At 41.6% G+C, this 25,716-nt stretch overlaps 1 protein-coding gene across 15 annotated transcripts in view; it reads left to right on the top strand.

The window, feature by feature from the left end:
- Positions 1-25,716, top strand: part of PECAM1 (platelet and endothelial cell adhesion molecule 1) — a 31,707-nt gene that overhangs the window by 2,912 nt on the left and 3,079 nt on the right. For 2 of the 15 annotated variants that reach the window (XM_040081414.1, XM_040081413.2), the window contains exons 5-15: positions 112-381; positions 805-1,065; positions 2,005-2,286; positions 4,146-4,427; positions 4,860-4,967; positions 5,837-5,864; positions 9,225-9,295; positions 9,960-10,016; positions 11,238-11,306; positions 15,729-15,785; positions 22,514-22,536. In XM_040081414.1, coding sequence (XP_039937348.1) covers positions 112-381; positions 805-1,065; positions 2,005-2,286; positions 4,146-4,427; positions 4,860-4,967; positions 5,837-5,864; positions 9,225-9,295; positions 9,960-10,016; positions 11,238-11,306; positions 15,729-15,785; positions 22,514-22,536 — 1,508 coding nt within the window. Of the gene's footprint in view, positions 1-111; positions 382-804; positions 1,066-2,004; positions 2,287-4,145; positions 4,428-4,859; positions 4,968-5,836; positions 5,865-9,224; positions 9,296-9,959; positions 10,017-11,237; positions 11,307-11,867; positions 12,002-15,728; positions 15,786-22,513; positions 22,537-25,716 lie in introns of those variants that run through there. The other 13 variants (XM_040081419.1, XM_040081418.2, XM_040081421.2 and 10 more) reach the window with 8 other exon arrangements.

Here is a 25,716-nt window from a genome sequence, read left to right as displayed (position 1 = left end):
CTTAACTTTTCTTTTTACATTTCTTTGCTTGCTACAGATAAAAATTGGGTCAAATACATATATTTATATGTATATCTATCTATCTGTATGTTTATATGTATTCTCTTGCAGAACCATTTATAAAGCCCAGTCTGATCACCAAGCCCTCCAGAAATGTTACAGAAGGAGACCAAATAGAATTTGAATGCTCAACTGTTGTAGCTCAAATTCGTGACATTGAAATCATCTTCCAGAAGAACAGAACAATACTGAACAGTGTACGAGATAAGAAATTTTTGAAATACTCTACAATAGCTACTCAGGAGGACAGTGGTGAATACCTGTGTAAGGTGGAGCAAGGAGCAGTGTCTAAAACCACCAAACTGAATGTCTTTGTGTCAGGTAAAACTTCTGTTCGTCTAAGATTTTACTCAAAGTATTAATATTTAAATTTAAAGTTGGCAGAACTCAAGATCCCAGTGTAACCTCCAGATCAAAGTGTAAATTCTCTGTAAGTTAAAGGCTAGTTCGATTTTAGTTTCTGATTTTTGCCCACCCTATACTTCCCACCTAAAATAATATCCTCAAACAACCTGTGAAAAGTGGTTTCAAGCAATTGCTAAGTTTTCCCTATTTTTTAATTGAAACTGTTTCTCCCTGAAAATTGCTGTTTTCCCTGAAAGTACAATAATATTAAAATAACACGATTGTTTTGTTCCCAAATTATAAACTATCAGTATGTCCTTCATTCTGTATACTTTGAGATAAGTAGTCACATTCTTCCAGGCTTACTTTGAATGAATCAGCTCTCTTTTTATCTTGCAGAATTATTCCCCAAGCCAACGCTGTCTGCTTCTATGACTAAGTTGGATGAAAGTAAAGATTTAATTTTGAGTTGCAACATTAATGGTTTTCCAAGAGCCAACTTCTCTATAGTACGGAAAAGTTCCAGCGGAGACATCCTGTTGAAAAAATCTAGAGTCTTCTTAACTAAAGTTAATGTGAATGATACTGGATCTTACACCTGCAAAGCTGAAGTAAAAGGAATAGTCAAGGAGAGCAAACCTGTAAGGATAAGTGTTTATGGTGAGTTGATGCAGAGGCTTAGAACCACCAGGGTGGGGGGAGGATCTAAACCAGAAGCTTATTTGTAAGGACATCTGTTTACAGAATCGGTCTCTAGTCCGTGAACTAGCAGGGTGTCTGTTAGTTCTTGGAACGTGAATTTCTGGGGGATGTGCTTTAGCTGCAGAGGATTTGGTGCATTGTGATAGAATCAAGTCATACTTTCCAGGGCTGGCCCTCGGAGAAGGGAGTTGGAATGGTTTCCTGCTGGTCCCTAGGTTCTGCTAGGGACCAGATAAACTCTCATTCGTTATTATTTGCAGGAGCCAGAATGTTCTGCAAAACTTTCACTTTGATCTCAAGTTCTGTCAGTGCCTGCCTTGACCTGACCCTCCAGGCAGAAAAAGCCAGGAGAGCCAGAGGTCATCTTGTTGGTTCTGCTCTAGAAAAGCCAAGGGTTCATTGCTACAAACACAGCCCCCTCCCCAGCTCACCAACTGTGAATACTCCAGCTCTGTTCCCTCTCATGGAACAGGCACAGTGGTTCTCCAGGCTGTCAAAGGGATGGACTGGATTGTTCCCCGTGCTGCTGGAACGGGGCGCTCAGAAGGAGCAGTGTGATCCCTCTCAGGTCACCCATGGAGCAGGCTTGTTCCTTGGGTCAGAACTACTTTTGGAGTTTGGATGATCCACAGCTGTGTCACTGATCCTTTCCTTGTTTTGCTTCACATTGTCCCTGTTTGCTGCTTTATTCAGTCACGTATGTTCTATTATCTATGCTACGGATTTGTTCAAGTCCCCCATTTCCATTCTGTCGATGAGGAAGAGCTTCCCCAAAACAGACTGTAGGTGCAAACTAGCTAAATATTGTATATTTATATTTTCTACAAAATAATATTGTGTCTTTTGTCCTTATGCAGTGTAATTGGAAACAATTTCTTTTTTTTATTCACCTTTTAGCTCCAGTCTCTAAGCCAACTCTTTCCGTTGTCAGCGGTTCACCAGAGGTGATATTAGGGAAGCCTCTACAATTAATCTGTCAGTCAGTGATGGGAACACCACCAATAACATTCACATTCTACAAAGGGGATGAAATTAAGAAAAATGTAACTAATGACACCTATGCTACATTCTTGGATGAAGATATTGGACTAAATGACAATGGAGGATACAAATGTGATGCTAGAAACAATCACTCCAGTGGTGTGAAAACTAGCAATATTCTAAATGTCACAGTGATAGGTAAGTCTGTTTAATTCTTCTTGTCTAATGTCATATTTAGAGTTTTGAAGCTGTAGCTGCAAATGGTAGACTAAGCAAAATGGATGTGAAATGTTTACAGGTTCTTGCTCACTTGACTTAAAATAGTTGCCTATCACAGCACAGTAGTCCAGGACCAGAGCAGAAGTCCGTTCTTGATCTTTGAAAAAGAAGAGGTGATTTCTCTCTGCTAAGGAGTTTTCAGTTTTACATCCTGGTTTAAACCCAAATTGTGTTGGTCTTAATAAGATAAACTTGTGGTTAATAGGCTGTTTTACTTTGGAGTTTTGACACTGAGTTGTGTACGGCTAGAACAGATAAATCCAGAAATGTTGCATTTCTTCTGAGTCAGCTGGATTATTGCACACTCTCCACTTGCTGAGTTCCCAGGCAGGGCTTTTAATACAGTATTTGCATTCACTCAGACTACAGCACCTTAGAACTCACCTTAAATTCATCAGTTCCACCGTTTACTAACAGTAGAGAGAAGCTGAATGATAAAACTCTTCTGAGTTTTATCCAGGGAGATTTAAAGTCAAGGTATTTTGAAATAACAAGGTATAAATAAACAAACACAAAGCATAATCTTAGTCCATTAACAAGTGGGTATTTCTTTGCTGGAACTGGTGTATCCTAGCTGTCAGAGCTGTGGTTTGGGATATATTGTGACACTGTTTAGAAGTTCTGAAGAGAAGGTCATTTTTTGGAGCCTGGTGAGCCTGTCTTCCACAGAACGCTGCCGGTGTGGTGGTGACTTCAAATTCTCTGTATTCTGTCCTTTCTCTCTGTACCAGAACTGGAAAAGGACTTATGTTTTCCAGAGCAATTCTCTCTGTCAGGGCTCAGTTGTAGTAACCCATGTCTTTTATCTAAATCTGCTTCCTAATACAAATACAGCTTTCATGACCAGCATCTTTTCGTATCAAATCTGGTTTCCTTTCTCTGCTTCTGTACCAGTGTTGCCTTAATGATTCCTTCTTTACATCTGCCTTGTGTTATCTGTAGCCCTTCTCAAACACATTTATAATATTTCCAGAGAATTTTTCTTTGGGAATTTTAGCAAAACATGCTTCATATCCCAAACATTTTGCAAAGCTCCTGACACTACATGTCTTGCATCACACAATGTATGTCCATTTTCTCCCCCTGTAATTACAAAGGCTGAAGCTCATCTGCTCCTAGGCTAGCTCTGTGTATGCTCATATGCTTCCTTTGTAAACCAGCAGACTTAAAAGCTAAAAAACTGTTCTTACAACTTGTTCAAATGCAAACTAACTTCTCTCCTTGTGTTTGCTGTATTCTGTAACCACTGACATTAGGGATTTGCTTATGCCTTTGGAGAACTCGATCAGTTAGCTCCTGACACCCTCCATTGTATATTAAAAGTTACAAGAATACCCTTACCACAGAGTTAGCATAAAACAGCGTAACTCGACATAACTATGAAAGCAGAACTACACAAATTGTACCATTATCCATTGTACCAGTTCCACAATGGAACTGCTGAGTGTATTAATTCTGGAAATTAAATCATTTGTAGGCTGGGGCCAGAGAGGCATCCAAAGGATTTTAAGGAAAGAGACTGACTGACCTCTGTGGAATGGATATAATTTCTTCCTGTGTCTGCTTTGTTTCTTTATCGTGCCCTCTCTATTTCTGGGTGTATAAAAATACTTACTAGAGGATGCTGTCTGGCAGAGACTGTTCAGAAAGATTATTACTGTGCATTCAGTCTCTGTTTAACTAAGCATTAAAGCAAGCATTTCTACAATACAATATTTTGTCATCAGAGTTATTTCTAATTGTGCTAATATTTGTTTTCTTTGTGCCTTCCTCTGTAGTACCAATCAGGGATGCCAGTTTGGGCAGCGTTCCGTATGGAGAAGTAGAAGTTGGCAGTGACGCTGCTTTCCTCTGCTCTGTGAAAGAAGGATCTTGGCCAATTGACTTCAAGTTTTTTAAAAAAGCTGATCATGAAGTTCTTCTGCATGAAGTCAGGGAATATTCAGACAGAACCATATGGCACAAAAAAACAATGAAGAGGAAAGACACGGGGACCTATTATTGCATGGCTTCAAACCGAGCCAGCGTGGACGTGAGGAGCCGTCCAATAACCATCAGTGGTGAGCTCATTAATGAGAAGCTGCCTATTCTGTCACCTTTATAGGTGAGGGCATCTGATTTGAGATGCTCCTCAGTATAACTCCCTCACTGGAGTGGTTAATGGCACCTTACTGGTGGGTTTTGTTCCACCACTGTCAAGTTAAACAGAGAGATGTCTTTATAAACCGAGATTGTTTATGTAGAAGTATTTAGGGGATATCCAAAAGCCAAAGGAGCAAGATGCAAACTAAAACCAAGCTGCTGATCTACTGAGCTTTTGGTCACAAAGGAGAGGCTCACTAGAGAACGTGGCACACGAGTCTCTTCCAAGATCTTCCCCAGTGTGTAAGAGGGTTGATGTGTAGTAAAATGAAAGGTCGGGAACTGCAGAATTTGGTAATGTTGACCTATCACTGTAACTACTCTCTGAAATGTGTTTTTCTTTTTTGCAGTCATCTTAGCAGTTTGGCAGAAAGGAGTCATTGCTGCATTTGTCCTAACAGCCATGGCAGGAGTAGTTGCAGTCGCTTTATGGTGGTTTTTGCGTAAGAAGAAAAAGGGTAATGAATGGTTCCCTTCTCTTTGTTTGGGGACAAATGTATTACAGTTAAACTTGCATTTGTCTCAGCAGCAAAGGCTTGTGGGGGTGAGGCTTCAAAGATGACTAAACACAGATAAAGAATCTACTTAGAAATGCCAGGTGACCCAAACTGGGCTGCAAACGTGCTGAAGGTTTCTGAGCATATTGGGCAAAACATAAAACTAATAGTGCTGAGCAGGCACTAGGGGAGCAAAGGTTATCAAATATAGGCCAGAATTACACTGTTCCCATGCAGTCCTAGGTCTGAAATTCAGCCTCAGGCAATGTAGACGCAGACAGGGCCTGAGGAGGTTTCTGATCCCTTATAGAGCTATAACAATTTGATTTGGGATCCCAACTCAGGTGTAACTGAGCTTCTTCTCTAGTCCTCATGAAGCAAATTTTGATTATTAGTTTATGGGATTAGGTTTTTTTTCTTCCGCTCTGTAATACAATTTCATTTAGGGATTTGTCTTTTATCATTTAGGTATTGTTTTAGATCTAGTTATTTCAGAAAATAAGTAAATCTGATTTATCCTGTGATATCCTGTACGTGGCAAATTATTTGGGAAAATTTGGAGCATTTGGATGTCCCAGATTGCTTAAACTGACTAGGTTAAGATCTGGGGTTTGGGGTCTAGGGTTCTTTGAAAGAGAGATTTAAGAGACCTGGGAGATAAACAGGATGTAAGACATGAGGTAATTAATTTTGTGACAGCCAGGAGAAGTTATTCTGACAGGAGCAGACAATCACTATATCTTTGTTTTTCATTTTTACTTTTAAATTCTTTACTTGTACATTTATACAATATTATCTATTAATAGATGTTTTTGTTTTTCTCTGTCAAGCTAAAGGACCGTCCATGGAGATGTCTGGGTAAGATGCCTTCCTGTCTGGGTTTCGGCTGGGATAGAGCTAATTTTCCTCTTAGTAGCTGGTACAGTGCTGTGTTTTGCATTTAGTGTGAGAATAATGTTGATAACACTGCTGTTTTGGTTAAGTAGTGCTTACACTAAGTCAAGGACTTTTCAGTTTCCCATGCTCTGCCAGTGAGCAGGGGCACAAGAAACCAGGCAGGATCGTGGCCAGGGCAGTTGACCCAAACTGTCAAAGGGATTTTCCACACCATAGAGTGTCATTCCCAGTAGAGAAACTGGGGGGAAATTGTCTGGGAGGCACTGGTCAGTGCTCAGGGCTGGGCTGGGCATCGGTCAGCGGGTGCTGAGCAATTGTATTGAGCATCACTTGTTTTTCTTGAGTTTTACTCCTCTCTCTCTCTCCTTCTGTTATTATTATTATTAATTATTATTATTTCTATTATTATATTTTACTTTATTTCAATCATTAAACTGTTCTTATCTCAACTGTTCTTACCTGGGTTTTACCTTTCTCCAGTCCTTCTCCTTGTCCCACTGGGGGTGGGGTGGATGAGGGAGGGTGCTTAGTTACCAGCTGGGGTTAAACCACAACAGCCCTTTTTGGCACCCAAGGTGGGACTCGAAGTTAACAACAGATCTGACCAGTGCATGTTGAAACAACTTTGTTCCAAACATTCCTTGTGGTTGAACAGCCACTGGTCACGGTGTTGATTTGTTTGCTCTCAGAGCTGTGCTCTCCAGCACCGTGCTGGCACCACTGCTCCCTGTTGTGTTTGTTGCCTTCGGGCCAGGGCTGAGGGTATTGTTTAACTCACCTGGTCGGGTCTCAGCGCTGCAATCACCTGTGCGTGGGGAGACACCTGTTGGGAATTATTCACAACTACATCTTTTACCCCATTCCTCAAACAACCAGCCTATGGAGGAGAGACATCTTCCCACAGCCTCCCTTTCTTCTCCAGCCTAATTACCAGAGCATTTGAGAATTAGGAAAATTTTGAATACACTTGGGATGTTGGAACCAACACGGTCCTATTGGTAGGAACCAGCAAGTGGCTGAATGTGGATCAGCTCTTGTTTAGGGTCAAAAAATTATTTGCAGCAACTCCAAGCCCCACGACAGGCACAGTGGGCACTCAATCTCCAGTGACAGGCACTCAAACCCTGGCAGCAAGCAATGTGATCACTCACCCCAGGGGTGTGATCAACCTCTGGCTTGTTTAATAAAGAAGGACAAAACAGGGTCATAACAAGAACAGGAGGAAGAGGCACAACAAGAGGCACTTGATTCCTATCCCTGAGTGAGCTGCAGGATATGCAAAAGGATTTCAGCCATCATCCAGGTGAGCACGTTATCACCTGGCTGCTCTGAGGCTGGGATGATGGGGCTGGTGGTGTGGGATTAGAAGGTAAGGAAGCCAAGCAGCTGTGATCATTTTCATCAGTTGACAAAGTGATTGGAAGAGTAACACGAGTCCTCAGCCTCTGGAGGCAGCTCTTGTCAAGGAAAGGTATCTCTTCAAGGAAGATGTTCTGTTTCACCCAGGCAAGTGGATCATAATGGAGAGAGGTACTCAGTACAGGAAGGAATTAGCCATGCTTAGAGGCAGATAATTTATTATGACCCAAACAATACACGGTCACTCACAGATCCAGATGAAGTCTAACGTGCTCAAACCATGTATCAGAAGCGTGTACCCCAGAGTTCACCATCATGGTACACCAACTCACTGGCAGCGTTGTCTGGAGACACAGAGAGGCACCAGTGGTGGAGGCAGTGGCTCTCCAGCTCTAGCAGTACACTGGAAAAGCTCCTCCTCCCTTGTCCCTGCTGTGGAGAAACTGGTTGAGCAGCTCAAAGAGGATATAAATTCTCCTCCTCACATGCACGGTCTGGAATCTCAGCTGGTGACAGAAAGCAGTGTTTGGTCAAGGGAGGATATTGAGGGTACACACCAGGGGAGATCCTGTTTTTCCTGCAGGCCTACAGAGATAACATGAGAAAGGGCTGGAAATTCTACTTCAGTCCTACATGAATTGCGAGGAGAAATAATCACAAGAGCGGGTTCTTCCAGGAAGGTTGCCGCTGCGGTCTGCAGTGCGCAGTTCCTCAGACGGAATGGAAGGGCTGATCTTACTCCTGATCCTATAGAAAGGAATTCTACTCCATTTTCACGAGAAGTGAGTTGGATAAACCTGTGAGCAAGACTAGAGGGGCTCTGCCTGCAGCCATGTGGAAGAGAGGGACAGCCTTGTTTACTGGACTGCGTGGATCACGTGGCCCACAACGTCAGCCCCCCAGGAGTATAAGGCTGTAGCAGATACGGGTGCACTGTGTTCCCTGATGCAGCCAGGCTGTGAAGGGGCAGAACCTACTTGTGCTTCTGGAGGGGGATTCCAAGAGCTGACTGCTGGAGGTTAAAATCAGCCTGACTGGGAATGTGTGGCAGAAATCCCCAGTGGGACTGGCACAGACCATCTCAGGAGTGGGTACTTCAAGGACCCAGAAGAATCCCGATGGGCTTTCAGTATAGCAGCCTTGGAGATGGAGGAAATGAAGCAGTTGCCTGGTCCCACCTCTTGGAAGACCCTTCTGTTGTGGGGTTACTGAAGGCTGAATAAAGTGGGTGCTGGTCGCTATCACGGCACAGCCCCGGCGGCAAAACCGCGCCGAGCCTGGGACTGCGGCAGGTGCTGATCGCTGCTCAGGGCATCCCTTGTCTTCCTTGGGGTTTCTCTCTCTCTCTCCATTTCATTGCTGTTAGTATTATTAACTTTATTTGAATTATTAAACTGTTCTTATCTGAATCCATGGAGTTTATCTTTTCCCAATCCCCCTCCCCATCCTTCTGTGGCAGGGAAGGAGGGAAAGCGAGTGCGTGTGTGATGTTTAGCTGCCATCTGGGGTTAAACCACGACACCTGCTTTATGATAGTGCTGCAGCATTTCTGTGTATATAGGGCTTAAGCCTTGCTTCACATGAATATAACTTGTTACAGTGCACACCTGCAGACAATAGATGGTTGGGCTCCGTGTGCCACCTGCTAACACAACAACAGGATGAGGAAATACTCTAAAAATAGAAAAAAAAGCCAGCTAAGTGAAATACAAGAATGTCAGGTCTGTATCTGAATTGAAAATACAGATGTCTTAAAGAAGAATAATGCAATAGGGAACATTTTTGACCTTAAAGTTTCCTTGTGCTCCTCCTAAAGCAAAGGCAAAATTTTCATTAGTTTCAGTGGTTAAGAATATGTGGTAGTCAGCAGAGATAGTGACTGATCTTTGCACAGAATCATGTTGTTTGTTTTATTGACTGGTTTTGGATAATTACATCGAATTTTATTGGTTTATATTTCAGTTCTGCCTTGGCTCCAAACTTGACAAATGAAAAGCTACCAAGACAGTCCAGTGATGGGAACTACTATTCAGGTAGGATATTTTGCTATAAGTCTGTCAGTAAGCTGGTTTAATTAAACATTTGTTTAAAGTTTTGGATTTTGTAGTTATTGTTTGGATGGGGCCCAATGTTTTGGGAATACAGAGGGATACCAAAAACATTGTCCAAGGTATCTTCTGTCATTTTGTCTTTGTACAGTTTTTATGAGCACGTCTTACACAGATTCGTTTATAAGTCTGCTCAGACATTTCTCCCAGGCAATCAATTGACAATATCACAGATGGAGAAATCATGGTAAAAGAAAATTACTTTCTGCTTTTGACAGAGCTGCAAGAAAATTATTTCAGAGAGGAAATTTGAGCTGTGGCTCGTGGTGCTGTGATGTGGCCACTATAGAGATGTTAACTTGCCCAGGCACTTTTCATTGCAGGATCTCAGTGCACTTGACAATGACAGGTGGACATGATGTTTAGAGTACCTGACATAGACAAACTTGCTCCTTGGGTGTTTGTTAGCTGATTACTTTAAAAGCCACATTCTTCCCACCTGAATGTCTTAGATAGGATCTAATCTGAAAGTAGAATGTGTTATATAGAAATGCAGATAATGACAGTAGGAACTGCAGCTGTGTAACTCATTTATTTCATTGGTTACAACAGATACTTTATCAGCTCAGCTTTGGCTTTCTTATTTTAGGATCAGGTTACATTGAAGATAATGAAAACCACATGAAATCAACAGATGAGAGTAAAGGTAATTCCATACTTAAACAATAGATTTTAAATTATTTTATAATAGAAAGTCTCAATGTTTTCTAATGGTAGTAGTGAGGTAGGAATGATAGGGCCATCCCTTTTTTCCCCATGTCCAAAATGACTCCGATTGGACCTTTTATCAATTGCATAATGGAGTGTAATTAGATGTGCTGGATCCTAGGCCATCTAATAATGGATGATATAAAAATACAACTTATACTCAAAATATTAAGTTTTATATAACAAATATTCAGATTTGTTTAAAACCCAAGATTTTATACAGATTGCTGCTGCTTTTACTTCTCTGTCCTTTCTTCACTTCTCTGGATCTTGAAATATTTAAGAATTAAATCTAAAAACAACCTGCTATGAAATCTGAATAAAACAATCTGCCAAAATCAGTTCTGCAGGATTTCAGTCTGAATGATTGTTGTGGTTCCTTCCAGCTCTTACAGAAATGTGGTAGAAAACCGTTCCTACCCTAAGAAAAACAGAGTAGAAAGCAAAACTGTTTCTTGTGTCTCTTGTACCCAGGTATCCAAAACCTGTCAGCCAGTGGTCTTAGTAAGTCAGATGGCTGATCAGTGCCAGGCTTTCTGTGGGTATTGTGGCAGAGAAGCATTTTGAAGAGGAAGATGGGTTCCACTCCAAATGTTTTATGGGGGCTTGGAGGCTGCTTAGGAGAAAAGTGCTAAAACTGGCTAATTGGCAAAGTGGAGATCTGGAGAATGAGAGGTGATGAGGGAGGCCATGAAAGACATAAAGATGGCTTGAAATGTGAGGAGAGTGGAGAATGGGGAGTGTCCTGCCATAGCAGCCACAGAAAATGAGAAATAATGGCAGGGAGAGAAAGGGAGGAGCAGCTGGAGCAGGAATATGGGAGACACCATGGTCATTCCCAACTCCATTTTGTGTTGTGCTACTTTTGAAGGTGTTACATTGCAAGTAACAGATTTAGGCACAATTTGCATGTCCCACAGTTTCAGAAATCTGCCTTTAGCTGGTCTTCTGCCTTTTAGAGCGGGACAACCCTCAGGAATGGGCTGGCCTGACAACTTAGCAGAGTGACTCCCATCTGCCATCAGTAGGGCCTGGTCCTGCACATCTCAAAGTCAATTGGGACTTGTCCATTAATTTCATTGGCAGCAGGGTCAGGCCCACAGCTCAAACAAAGCATGCAGTCCTACAAAGAAACATCTTCTTGATATTTTTGGGGCAGGACCTGACCTTGAGAGTGCTGAGGTGGATTACACTGAAGTTGAAGTCTCCACGCTTGATCCTCACAGAGGTAATAAACTGTCCAGCCTCTATGGTTTATGTTTGGGAGCAACTCGGGGGCTGTTGCTGCTCCCTGATGCTGGCCTGGTATTGGCACCTGGGAATGCTTTGTGTGCTACCAGTGCTCCTAAACCCTAACCCTAACTGAATGAGTAGTGCTCCTAAACCTGGCTGATGCTCCTGTGCTGCTGTTCTTGCAGTCCTTCCCGTGGGATCATTCCCATTTACAGGAGGTCTGTGTGGAGCAAGGCTCCCAGCTGGAGCTGTGCCTCTGAGCAGAGGGCAGCCTGCTGTGAAATATCTGTGTTAAAGAGACCAAATTCACTGAGAGCCACTTGAGGTTGCCACAGGGTAAGATAATGAAGAGAACAGAAACCAGTGGAATTTCCTCCTTTGCAAAGGAACTGGTTGAAGGGTCAAAGCTGTAATTCACTTGTGATAGAGAAGGGAGACCAGTGTTGATTTAGTCTCTTAGTCTGGAGAGGCCTGGAGACCATCCTGGCTTTTGTGGCACCTTAAACAGAGAAATGAGGATGTTTATGCCCAGATAACTTTGTCCTCCTCCCTGCAGTAACCAGATCTCAAAGCGTGGGACTGCGGTAAACATCTGCATCCTTGAAAGAGAAATGTCCATGGAAATTTATTCACCACCTAAATGCTCATTTCAAGCATTCTGTGTCATCTGGAGAACTCTGATGCCATTATGGCCTTGTGTTGAAAGCTGTTAGACCTTTCAGAAATGTGCAAAAAAGCTCCAAGTAGCTGAGAGTGAATAAACCCTGCAAGAGAAATTTATGCTCTGCTCTTGCTTCTTTGCTTCAGCTGAATGAGAAGCAGACTGAGGAAGAAATGGATAAATTTCCTTCTTCCTGGTAGGAAGGACTAGTCACTTATTTCAGAGACCAAAGACATGATTGTTTAAGTGGTAGCACAGATGTTTGGGCACGAGTGCTCACTCCTCAAGCTTGGCAGCCAAGCCCTGCCGGAACAGCCAGTCCTCCTGTCCTTTCTGTTCTCACTTCCTGGTATCACAGACTCTTCCCTGTGTTTTAAGCAGGGAATTTACCCACCTCTGCTAAATTCTGCACTGAAGGACCAGAGTTGTTGTACTCTTCTGAAGAATAGGGCTCATAATTGTTGCAACTGTTTCTGAGTGTGCACTGCAATTCTACAGTGCTGGTGTGCACACCACTCTACAATGGTGTGGAATAGTAAGATATGATAGTGCATTATTTATTAATTAAAAGCCCTATTAAGTTCAAGATCAACATCTATCAAAACAGCATTTTCATCCATTCCTGATATGTAACACTATTCCTGTATATCAGAATAAGTAAAGAGATAGTATCTATGCTCTGTAGACAGAACCTCATTAAACCTCAGAATAATGTTTACTATGGTGTGTAAACGAGATCAGATTATTTTAATTGAGTGCTGCCTTATGCTACAGACCTATGCATGGCACACAGAACTGATAGATTCTGTAAGACTGAACTGTGCTTGAGAATACAGAGCCATGAACAGTTCCCTGATTGATTTCCTTTGTTGCCTCAGGACACAGTGGAGTGCTTTGGTTATGGAAATGGAAACCACACTGAAAGTATTTAATGTGTTCCTCTCTGAGAGCATCCTGGGGATGCTGCTTAAATAGAAGGGGTTGGATGAAACCAAGTTATTTCTTGAGCTCTGCACTGCCTATCACAATGAAAACAGGATGAGATTTACTTGGGAAAGGAGAAGCAAAGCCAAGTTTCTTAATATTCCCTTGTAATAATCATGTACACCCACAGAGAGAATTTGGCCACAGCACTGCTACTGATACTTCTGCTAGATTGGTGTTATTGTAAGGTTTTGTTTCCAGTCATAATATTCTTTCATGTCTGTCTGTGGGCATGACCAGCCCTTCCTAGGGAACAGAACTTTCAGATTATCACCTCGTTCCAAATCCCTTTTCTGCCTCTTTTGATTCCTCCTATTTCATTCCTCTGAATGAAGACAAAGCAAATGATATTTACCTTTTCTCTGGGCACACATTGCTCATCCAGCAGCTACACATAGAGTCTGATTCCTTCTGCTTTTTGAGGAACTGCAGATTTCTTTGATCTCCCTGGCTTAACCTCAATTTAATTTATCTTTCCAACCATTTGTTCCTCCTGCCACTGTTGTCAATGTCAATACTAATCTTCTCAGGAGCAGGAGAATCATATTTTGTGTACTGTGAAAGGCTACTGCAATAAATGCTGCAGTATCTAAGCTGTGACAGTTGCCTTTATGTCACTTCTGGGAATTGGGATTGATTGAATGTCACTTCAAAACAAGTTGAAATTATTGTAGAAGGATGTACAGCTTGTCTTTATCAGTAAAGAATTACTTACATTTGAAAACACAGTTTTACCTTGTTTTTCAAGTCATGTCTGAGCTATCTGATCATTTCTGATCAGATTCTGGAATTATTAAATTCAATACTTACCAAGTTTGCATGCTTGACAAAAATACAGTGCTTGTCTTTTCTAAAGCTTAGGTGAGAAAAAAGATGGCACGGTGATTTAGACCCTTCATTGTGAATCTGGGCAAAAGCAAAAGCAGGGGCTAAAGTCATCAGGAAATATCACAAGGCAGAAACTGCTAAGCATGGCTGAGTAAGAATGTTCTCCTTATTTTACTTTTATATCTGGTTAGTTATCAGCAGGGTGGCAACATTATAAAATTAGCGGGAACAAAATGTCAAATCATCCAAGTCATTTCTCCTGGCACATTTTTTTCAGTGCCAAAACGATTTTTGGAAGATTGACAAAGGAAATAACAGGGCAGTGGCATTATATCACAATATAATGAAATGGGTATGATAAAAAAATAAAAAAGCAAACTAAGGAAATGCCTCAAACCAAGTCTTTGCACAGAGTCAGGAGTAGATTTAGGACTGTAACCTGCTAAAAAAGAGTCCTAAACAAAATGAGCTACCTTTTATTAAAATTCCAAGAAGATTAATTCTTACTTCACTGGAAACTGAATTGATCATTTAAGCAGTAGTCCATAAGCATTTGAAATATGCCTTGAGGTCTTCAAATTATTTTGCAAAGAAAGTTCATGGCCAAGCTGCAAGTTTGAAAGCTGTGATTAGACACTTTGGGAAGTGTAGCTGCTATTGTTTAAATTAATAGCAGTTTTGCAACTCCATTCTGATGTGTAGCTCATGGCATTTAAAGGATGCAGAACAGAATTAAAAAAAGAAAAATTAGCTTTGGGAAATCAGAATGTGGTGCCAGAGAAAATTTGGTTCTTCAGGGCAATGCAGAACAGTAACAGTCCTGACTCTGAGTCTGCAAATCATTATGTCAGAATTCTTTAAATGTTGGAGGTTTTTAATAGTTAAAGCACAGGAGAGACTGTATCCAGTTTTGTGATTTTTTTAAAAAAATTTATTTTTTAATTTTTTTTTTTTAACTTTAACTAGAAAAATTTAACTTCTTAGTTTGTTGAAGGTCCACAGAAACTGGAGGTGATACTGGTAGAATTCTGAGGTTTTCTAGGAGACTCTAACTGAAATGAATGACTGTTTCTGAAACTCATTCATTGAATTGCTTTGAGATCCTTGAGCAGCTAACTCCTGTACCCTGCCATCACAGACCTTTACAGCATGTGAAGAAAGTGGTTTTAATTAAATGCGCAGTTCTGGAGCACTTTGATTGCCTAGGGATTTTTAAACTACAGCCATACAATAAATCCAGGAGATAGTTCTAACCTCCTACTAGCCAGAAGTTTATGCTGTCCACAGAGAAAATGATTCTTGTTATTTTCAGGCCTTTAGACAAGGCTCTGTCCAAAAGGAGACCTTTCCCAGATAGCACTAAATGGAAGTGTGCAGTGTGGAATCTGCAAATATTCTTCTGAGACATTTCACAAAGCACAGCAATTGAAATTCTTTTTTGTGCCCTTAAGATTTAATCAGGCTAGTTGCCAAAAGGGTTTGTAGTTGGTCTTCCAAGTGATAGATTTCCTCAGGGCTAGGATCCCTAAATCCTCAGGACAAATGGAAGAAGCTCTTCAAAGTGATCCAGAGAAAGTGTTCTCTAGTGGTAGATGTCTCTGTGAAATTACAGCAGTATTGGTTCAAGTTCAGAAGAAGATTGTTAGAATGTTGAAGTCAAATTTAGAAAGGGAGGCAGATTTTCATCATCATTTGTATTTAGAAGGAGATATCCTTCTCTCAAAGCCTCACAGGCTGTGTTTGGGGAGGGGGTTGTGCTTGCATTTCCACACAGACTCCACGGGCTCATTGCTGCTTATGTATCTGCTTCTTCTGCAAGTAAAAAAGTGTGTTCTGTTTGTTTGAGGAGCTTTTCATAAGGCAAGCAGAAAACACCAAAACAAGCAAACAAAAAAAAAAAAAAAAAAAGAAAAGAAATTTATTCTGTGCCAATACATTTTCCAGCTCCTGAACAGAAGGGGACTGAAACAGTTTATAGTGAAATCAGAAAAACTAATAATGGTAAGTAAGCTAGTGAAAAATGAAACACTTTAAGGAAGCGTGTGTGTAGAGGTTGGAGATAAATTTGTGACTGAGCATTTTATAAGATAATATTTAGACTGAATATTTAGAACATAAGTGCCATAATAAAGACGAGCTGAAAGTCACACAGGATAGGAACCTATCAAAGTGCAACTGCGAAATCTCAGAAGTTGACAAATTGCATGACATCTCCACGGCTCCTCATAAATCAGTTATATTAATATTTGTAACATCTACTTACTTCATCAGCCCATTTGTGCTGGAACTGTGGAATATTTGGGCCATAACATCTGGATCTGAATCTAGGTCCCCGTTAGGGATCAGGATTCTACGTCCTGTTATCTCAAACTGCTCGAGAGAAACATTTGTCTCTTAATTGAGCATGTTTGTCCCATGCTACAAAATATTCCATTTGCTTTGGGCGGAACTCCAGCAAATATCTATAAAGCCTCCCACACCAGACTCTAAAAGCCTTTAAAGCAATATGATCATTTCAGCAGCTCCTCAAACACAGAGGTGTGTGGGCAGTAGCAGCTTGCTGGCAATTACTGTCTATAAATGCTCTGCCACTAATGAGCTCAGAGACAGTGGGTTAAAAGAAGGTTATTTCATCATAGTTTGTCAAAGTCTAAATCGGAAAGGATTTCCTCTCCTCTCTTTGTGTTAGGAAGTCTAGATTTGTAAATATTAGGGCTGCTAACTGTTCACATTTTGTCCCCATTCAGGCTTTGTTGTGTGCTATTTTTAATTTTTGGTTGTTGTGCTTTAATTTTCTATTTTTTCTATAAGGCATTTCCCACCTCTGACACAATATTCTGTGTCTGGGGAATCTTATGTGAGGGTCTCCAAGTACTTTAGAAAACATTACTTAATTTTCCCTTGTTACATGGCAATTTTTATCTCCATTTTACAGATAAAAATGACAGATTTTACAGCTGAATAAACAGAGAGATTAGGTCATCCATTTAAGGCAAAGTGTTTAGGGAGTGACAACAGTAGCAAAGGAATTTCTGAATCCTTTGCTGTGCCTGTGTGTTGCACTCGTTTTTCACAGCCTTGCAGTGAAAATCAGAATATCTTTCACACTTAAGAGCGTGGCCAGGCACTTCATGCAGGACCACCAAGAGATTAAACACAGTTTATTTTAGGGCTGAGCCCCAAGGCTACAAATGTTCTGAAATGTTCTCCAGTGAGTGTGAACTGGATCTATATAAAGCTGCAGGAGCTGCTGTTTAAGGCTCCCCTGCTCTGCCCAGGTGTGAGGGTGACTGTCACACCACTCACCAGCCCTGCTTTTGGCACAACAGAGTGTGTTATGGAGCAGAAGGATGTGAACAACAGGTTGGTACAGCAGAGCTGAAATTCAAGAGCCCTTAAAAGGCTGTAATACCATAAGGTGGGAACTGCAATAAAATATGATTGAGCTGAATTAGCCAGAGGATCTGCAAACACCCCTTAATCTTGCAGTCCACCTGCTCGTTCATGCATAACATTCTACGGTTTCAGTTATTCTTGGAAACACGGCCCCAGTTTATTGTTTCAATCACGTCTGTTTTTCCTGACTGATGCACAGGAAAAGTGTTTCAATTAGATAAGCAGTGCATCACCCAGCAGTGCAGTGCTAGCTACAGTTAATGCAACGCCGACGTGGATTTTTGATAGGTTGTGTGATTGCGAGGTGGCAAAACGTGAATGCAGTGGAGGATCCCTATGAAATACTCTGTCTACTTTGATTTATTAATATTAGATATTAATATAAGTCTGGTAAATGATGCCAATTGTGAAAGATGTTGAACATGAATAGTGGGTACAGAATTTGGTTTACCATTCTATTCTTTGATATTTTTGAGCAAAAGCCCAAGAGTACAACCTACTTCAGGAAGGCAATGATTCAGCCAAAGTGTCTTTGGGGAGATCACATGAGTTTAGGACTTGGTGTCAGCTACACAGCTTGACAGATTTAACCCCTAAGACCTATGTAACATTTTATTATTATTTGTTTGTAGGTAACTATTGTGGTTTGATTAGAATTGAGTGCTTCAAAAGCAGTTTTGTCTTATGAAGGGGTTGTCTGTGCATTCCAGAAATGGTGTGCACTAGAGAGGAAGCTGAAGAACAGTCAGTAGTTGTTATGTCTGATGCAATTCTTTGTGACTGTGCTAAAACATTTTTCCTCTTCATTTTTCTGACAACTCTCACTGCTATCCCCAGTGAGCCAGATGCCACAGAAGTAACCAACTTTGGTATTTTGAGTTCTTCAGCTGTTGCTTGTTCTTAGTCAAAATCTGCACCATGAATCCATAGTGCTGATAATGCTCTGAGCTTTTCCAAGCCCCAGGCCATTGGCAGAGTGCTGAGCATCTGTCATCGTTCCTTTGCTTTTTATTTTTCTGGTGCCAGCTATGTTATCTCCTGCTTCTGCCATTTGAGTGCCTCCACCACACTGTGGATAAGACTCCCCATCCTCCCTGCTGTGCTGTTTTTCTCATTCTGAGTGCCAACACTCAGGAGGTGGTTTTACATTAGAGATGGACAGAAACAAACTGTCAAATGCACATTTCAAATCCCAGAAGACCTGCACGTGGTTAACTACAGTTAACTCATTTGCAGTGGGAAAAGCAGGTAATTTGTGAAATTCCATTCTAGTCAGGTATGTTTTGATTGAAAGTCAAATAATGTCAGTCTCTGGTTGGTTGGAAGCTGGATTTCCCCTGCTGTAATGAGAGTTTAAGGAGGATGCTGCTCACTTTGTCTCCGCACGCAACTGCGAGATAAGAAGTTGTCCTTGCATTGTTATTGAGAGATTAGTTTAATTCAGAAACATGTTTAGTGTTCAGGATGTTCCCTGGGTGTTGCTTTAAAGCCTTTTCTAGAGCATTGGGCTGTTACTTTCGTATTTCACATAAAATACCAAAAACTTCAGGCCTCAGCTTTAAATCAGACCTTACATCCAAATGGCAGTTTGGGGAATGGTCACAGTTAGTGCCATTCAGGTCAGTAACACCTTTGTGTAAAAGTCCTTCAGGCTCACCAGGATGAAATAATTTCCTTAAAATCCCTCTTTCTCTGCTTGCTCTGTGGAAAGGCCAAAGCATGTTGTGAGTCAGGAATATCCAACCTAGTCTCAAAGCTGCTGCTTTTTGTTCAGAAAGACGTGATAATAGTCCAAAACTTAAGCCAAAGAGGTAATTGCCTAAATCAAGAGGCTGCCAGGAACGATAAAACGGCTGTGGCCCTGCTGCCTCCCCTGCCTGTGCTGGTGTCCAGCAGTCCAGGCTGGCAGCTCTTCCTGAGGGAGGGTCAGGATGTGTTCACATGAGTGCAGCTGCCTGGGTGGAGGCTCTTTCAGGCATGATTTATTTCCATCACACCTTTCATCTCCCCAAGAGGCAGTAGGGGCAGGAAGCCCAAGCATCTTCATGCTGGTTCTTTATCTCAGCTCCAGCCCTTCCCTCAATGTCGACCCCAGTTCTTGGGGTAGCACAGTCCTGTTCGTGTCGCTGAGAAGAGTTAGAGCCAACTCCAGCTCACAGATTTCCTCACGTTTTTCCAGGACGCTTCCTGTGGAAGATGATGTTATTGGTACATTCTTGCTCCTTCAGTGAACTCTGTCTTTGCTGTGTGTCAAGCCCAAAGCTCCCAGACACCAGTGACAGGCTTTGCACTGATCTTACGTGCACTGGACTGAGCTCATTGTGGCTTATTGCAAGATAGCAATTCCCAATTTCTTATTGGGAAAGTGGAAATCCAGCAAACAAAATGCAGAGCCAGCCTTTATGCTGCTAAGGCTGGAAAAATGAATTGGTCACTTGGAAGCAATTGTAGCAGCGAGACAGGAAATTCTAAGAGTCCTACAGCAACCAACAATGTACTGTGGAAAAATAAATATATCCCAGTGGAAAGAGGCATGAGAAATCCCCTTTGCATTCAGAGGTTTGGAACAAATCTATTTGAAATCAGCTCTAGCAATCAGGAAATCTGCTCAAATACTTTCCTGCTACTGAGCCTCGGGCTTAACACCTACATCTTAGCCAGAATTTCCCACCGAATCCTTTTCCAGCACAGAAAGAACTCACAGGGCCTGGGGATTCATTGTGTTGTTCAGAACTCAGATATTACGAGCTCATGAGAGTTGCAGGCAGTCCAACCCCACGCAAATAGCTTGTCCTCTCTCTAATATAAAAACTCTTTGGATCTTTAGGTTTCTAGGCTAAGGCCTGGCTCTGTGAGACTTTGATTCTGGAGCCAAATGCTTACAATAGCTTCAGCCAAAAATCAGGCAAAGCCAGATGATTTCAGTAAGGCACAAATACGCAGGGAGCTTCTGACCTTGCTTGAACCTCGAGTGCAGAGCTGGATTACGTGCATGCTCCGTGTCAGAGCCGTTCCCAAGCTGCCTGCCAAGATCCCCTGATGGAAGCTCCTGCTCCAGTAAAGGCCTTGGCAGAACGCTGTGTGTGTCTGCAGCTCAGCACCTTTGGTTCATAGCCTGACATCTTGGCTTGCAGCAGGCCTGGAGGTGGCTTGGGGGTGGATTGACAATTGCAGCTGCTTAGGCACATATTCTCCTCTCCATAACCTCTAGCAACAAGAAATGGTGGAGCAGGTGGGGGTGACAGTGTCTTGAATTCCTGCTATATGTAAAAATGTGTTCTCTGAATTTAAAATCCCATCAAGCAGAAGCAATAGCAAGAGTTTGGATCCATCAGAAGTCCATAAAACCACCTATGTTTTTTAGACTTGGGAATATTTTAGCAATCACCAGTATCAGACCTTCAGCTTTGATTCCTTTCACCAAACATGGAGCTTCTACAGAAGCTTAACCAATTTTTCTGTGTGTCTAGAATCCAGCATTTCTCAATTCCCCATTTCTGGCAGTAAGGGAAAGTCAAGTGTTACAAAAAATCTCTCAGTTCTACAGTAAAACTAGTAAAAAAGTAAAACCACCCTTTTTTTAATTTTTTTTTTTTTTTTAGACAAAAATGAAATGAAAAGATTGACATAGTAAAGAATCAGCAAAAGCACTGTATCTTTGTGCCTTTGTTAGTGGGTACCTGCTGGCTGTCCTGAGAGGTACCTGGTAGAAATCACCCAGGCTTCCAGCAGCACTTTCCTGGACAGAGTGTGACATTTCCTGGCAGAGCTGTGACACTCAGATGTGGGTGACAGGTAACAAGGAGTAGGGATCGCTGTCACTGTGACCTCCAAGCTCCGGGTAGCCAACATCCCGTTGTTTGAAGTCTGGAATTTACACAAAATTTCTCATTTCCTCCTTCCTGTGAGAACAATACGTTGTGACAGAGACTAAACGACAGCTTGTTAATGCCTCACTTCATAAACCTTATGTATGGTTTTGTCCACTTAAAGCCAGGCTTTGATGTAGCACTGGGTCAGCAGTGGTTCTATTCAATTCTGTTGGCTTTCAGGACACAAAAATGCTTTTGTGGGTGTTCTGTGGATCAGTCTTGCCAAACACTGAGATCAATTTTATACTGAAATTGAGTTCACGCACTGCAGTAAGGTGCCGTGGTCACCTCAGTTTTTAATCCTTTGCTTAGGCTAAAAGTTCTGGGTAAAAAACTCTGAATGTACCATGCCAGAGACCTTCAGCTGTGTTCAGTATCCTTGTTACTTCTGCTGGCTTACAAGGGAGTTTCTAAAAGACTTTTATTAAGGTCTAATAATGGTAGTAGTACTCTGCATAATGTTCTTCATTTAGTGATTTCAGGGAACATTTACATAACTGTAAGCTTATGGAAGACTGATTTTTAAATTTGCTATTAAAAAATATATATATATAATTAGAAAAAGCATCAATTCAGAAGCAAACCCCCATTTATATTAAAAATGCTGGGAAGATTAACCCAAAGGCCCAGTCCAACCCCTGTGTTTTGAACATTAGATGAATTTCCTTCACCCAGCCTCTCTCCAGTGAATCTGATACACTTTCCATGAAAATACCCTTCAAGATTCAGCCCTTGCTTTTGTCACATGTGAAATATCTCAACAGAACATACAGATGAGCACTTTTAACCAGACTTGAAGTCCTCTCCTACAACTGGAGGTACTTCGAGAGGGGAAAGAAATATTTATGTTTTGGTATTTGAATGTATTCTGTGAAACTTCTGAATAGCTAAATCCACTTTTTTAATTAAAAAAAGGCTATGATCCAATCTTAAAGTTCACTGACCCTTAAAGGAAAGAGCTTGCTAGTCTTCAGGTTTTTCACTGGGAACAAGCAACGTTTTATTAATAAAATGTCAGGTGTCTTTGCAAGATGTTATTTTTGCCCTGAAAATTATATCTTTTACTGGATTTCTGCAATACATTATTTTCCTGGCAAGGAATTGGATTAGGAAGTAAAATGCTGATGAGAACTTGCCTCTAAAAGGAAGACTCTCTTGTCCAGTAACAGATTGTGCCCTCAGTGGAGACTTCTGCTCTAGCACATGATCAGGAAAGCTGCCAAACAGGTCCTGTACAATGTGGGCTTTGAAATGGCTGGTCTCAACCTTGTACTTGGATTAAACTAGAACTTGGATACTCCTTAAAGCCAGAGCTTTAACCTTAGATGTAGGGAGGAACTTTCCATCATTGCAAAGTGAACAAAAAAGTCAAAGTACCTACACCTGTATTTTCTGGAACAAAAAACTGGTCACTCTGCAATGTGCCATTTCATAATTTATACACTGTATTTTATTTTGCAGATTCTATGGAAAACAGGCATTCTGTAAGTATACATTTCATGCAAGCAGTTCAATATAGTGACATGGGTTGAGATGATGGTGCATCTGGTGAGGTGGTGTTCAAGTGTTGATGTGGTTTATTTGTTGCTCAGGACATTTACAGGACAGATTTGGGGCAATCCCTTTGTATATATTTTTCCAAATCAGGCTTTCAATGCTTTGTTTAGAGAATGGTCAGTTTTAGGAATCTGTGGAAGGGGCTGGAGTCTGGTGGTGCTGGTGCACAGATGATGATCTCCCAGGAGTTTGTGTGGAGCACCTGCACAGCTTTGGGTCTGTGCCACAAACGCTGGCAGGATGGCACGAGGTGAGGGATGGAGATGGCTGCTGGGGCACGGGGGATTGCACAGGGAAACCGCTCACCTGGCAAAACATCACTGGGGACAGAGCTGCTGTTGCAGTCCCATCTGGCAGTCCCCAGGCTGTGCAGCGCCAGGGGATGTGCTTGGGATGTGCCTGTTCACACACACATCCTGTGAGTGGAATGCACGGAGGTGAGCTCCTTCCCCAGGTGTTTGCAGCTGAACCAAGCAGGGATGGGGATCAGCCCAACTTGCAGAAGTCCCTTCTATTCACTCTCTGTGCCTCTTTCCTCCTGGGTTTGTTTTCATCCACTGGTAGAGCAGGTGGGGTGACTCCAAGGGCTGGCAGTAACCTGAGACCTTGTAAGAAATTTTGAAGGGAAACAGTTCTTCTTGCGGAGTACAAAGCTGGGTCACAGCTATGCTGTTCTAACCAAGAAGTGGGAATAGTACTACCCATATATGGAGGATCTCAACTTAAAATGTGGAGTTTTGTGAAGGTTCTGTAGGTGGTGAACAGCTTCATAGTGCTAAGAAGCCAGTGACAAAATATGGAATTTTTTAAAATAGAAGAAATATGTTGAAGGAGCTGTTACTCTGCTCTCAGGAGATCTGAGAGGCAGGGAACTCACATTTCAGGAGTACTTTTATGCATGTTAGATACCCTAATCAAATCTGACTCAGACTAAGCAAAAGGTTGTTTTTTCTGCCACCCACTTTGTGACTTTGGAGCTTGTACTTAAAAAGAAAAAAAAGGAGAGACTAATAAATAAGAATCACAATAGCAGAGTCTACGTCAGCTTATGGCATCCATTTGAGTTTTGAAAGGCTCCATCAGCACTCCCATCCCCATGGGATACACAGGCAGCCCATTGTATTATTTACAGACACTGGCAGTGCACTGAAGGTCACAGATTGTGTTACAATAAACAGACTCATATTAACACAGGCCAGGAGGGTTTATAGTGTCATTGTCTCTCTTAGTTTAAAGGTTTGTTTTTATTCTTTGCTCTCAGCTTTCTAAAAATATGTTGAGCTGAACCCTCCCCTGGGTTACACCAGGCATTCCTTAGAGAGTCATGCAGAAGAGAGTTTGTCCCTGTCCAACACAAAAGAAAAAATGGTCAAGGGTGGCTGTGACAGATACGAGGTACAAGCTCAGGGAAGAGGTTTGGTCTTTTTTCCACAGCCTACGTAATTTCTAATGGATATGAAGGTGTTTTTTGTTTTCCTGAGGCCAAAAAGTGAGTAAAATATCTCTCCATGGAAGTATAATAAAAAGTCAGTGACTGGCACACTGACTGCCCTGTGCAAATAATTTTTGTAATTAATTTGGCTATTAAAGCTTGCTAAAACAGACAACCTATGAAGTAATGTCAGCTGAGGGCAGTGTTTTCTTTGTGTTTCTTTTATTACTCTCTAGCAGTAGAAGGGTAATAAAAGTAGTATTCTGTAAAACTAATCTCATTTTCAGAAACACCCTAGAGCAAAGTCAGTTTTATAACACTTGCACATCTTGCTTGATTTTCCTAGAAGTTGTCTTATTCAGTTAATTTCCGAGGCATTGTCCCCTCCTTAGTAAACTGTTCATGTATTAACATAGTAACTGTTCTTTTTTTAAAAATTATTATTGCTTTAAAGGACGTAGCAAAAGAACAGAGCCTTGTCTTCTGCTTCTTAAATTCCTGCTTCTGTTCCCAATAAAGCCTGTGACAAAAGCAGCACCTCCCTCTCCAAAGAAGTGACCTAAAATTGGACTGGACAGATGAATTTCCTCACAGATTTTCCATTCCCTCTGTTTGCCTCTCAACACTGTACAGGCCACACAGATGAACGCAGAAGAGGCAGGGAGCTACTATGGTGCTTTTTATCATCATTTTCTTGCAGATTTTTTTTTTTTTTCTTTCAGTAGCTCATTTTCACACATGCTTAACTGTGATGTATCTCAGAGGTTTGGGCCAAATGAGGAGTTGTTGATCCTACTCGTGAAAAGGAAAATGCTCCTTATAAAGTGATCAAGTGGCCTAAACTTCCTCCTCAGCTGTTCTGCATCTTGATAGCCAAATGAAGTGTTTGGCTGAGAGGTGAAGCTGCATTTGATCTGCTGCTCCCTTCTTTGTGAGTGGAAGGGACCTTCAGGAGCCCGGCTGGTCAGCTGGCATCTGAACCACAGGGAATGCCCGATGGTCACTGAGCTGGGGTGGCCTGTCACAAAGCTTCAGTAGAATTCAGCTCTGTTTAGAAAGTAATAGATGTTCCAGAAGTGTGAGACAAAGGAGCACAGCAGAGAGGAGTATGCTAAGAGCTCTGTTTTCAGGGAAAACACGCAGCCTTTTTATTTCAGTAATGGTGGTGGAGATTCATCAGATCCTGATGTCCTTTCAGCTCCTGAAATTCCAATAACGTGCATTCCACTGCTCAGATAAAGTCTGTTAACGTTCAGTTCTGCATTGCTCTTCCAGATGTCACAGGCAGAACAGAAAACTGCACTGTGGAGAAGGAAGATGTAGCAAATCATTTTAATGGTTGCTAGTCCTGCTTTTGTGCATTAGCCCCTACATAGATCTGTCAGAATAAATACAATCCAGCAGCGAAATTTAGGAACTTTGCTTCTTCTCCACCGAGAGACCATCACAACATTGAGTTTGGGCTTTTAGTAAACACTGTGCTCTAACACAGGTGCATTGAAAATGTTTGTATTATCTCAAGAAAGGTGGTGGATTAAAAAAAAATCAGTTTGATTTACTTGAATTATATAAAGACTCAGCTGCATTACAGGTTGTGACTGATTTGCAGTCCAGAGTACCTTGAACCTGAATGTCTTGGATTTTTAGGTCATTTAGAAAGGAACCTGAAGTTTAT

Source organism: Hirundo rustica, chromosome 18 (genome assembly GCF_015227805.2).
Source record: "Hirundo rustica isolate bHirRus1 chromosome 18, bHirRus1.pri.v3, whole genome shotgun sequence".
NCBI classification, from domain to species: domain Eukaryota; kingdom Metazoa; phylum Chordata; class Aves; order Passeriformes; family Hirundinidae; genus Hirundo; species Hirundo rustica.
Note: the sequence above shows the minus strand (reverse complement) of the source record. Positions and strands in the feature narration are given on the sequence as shown.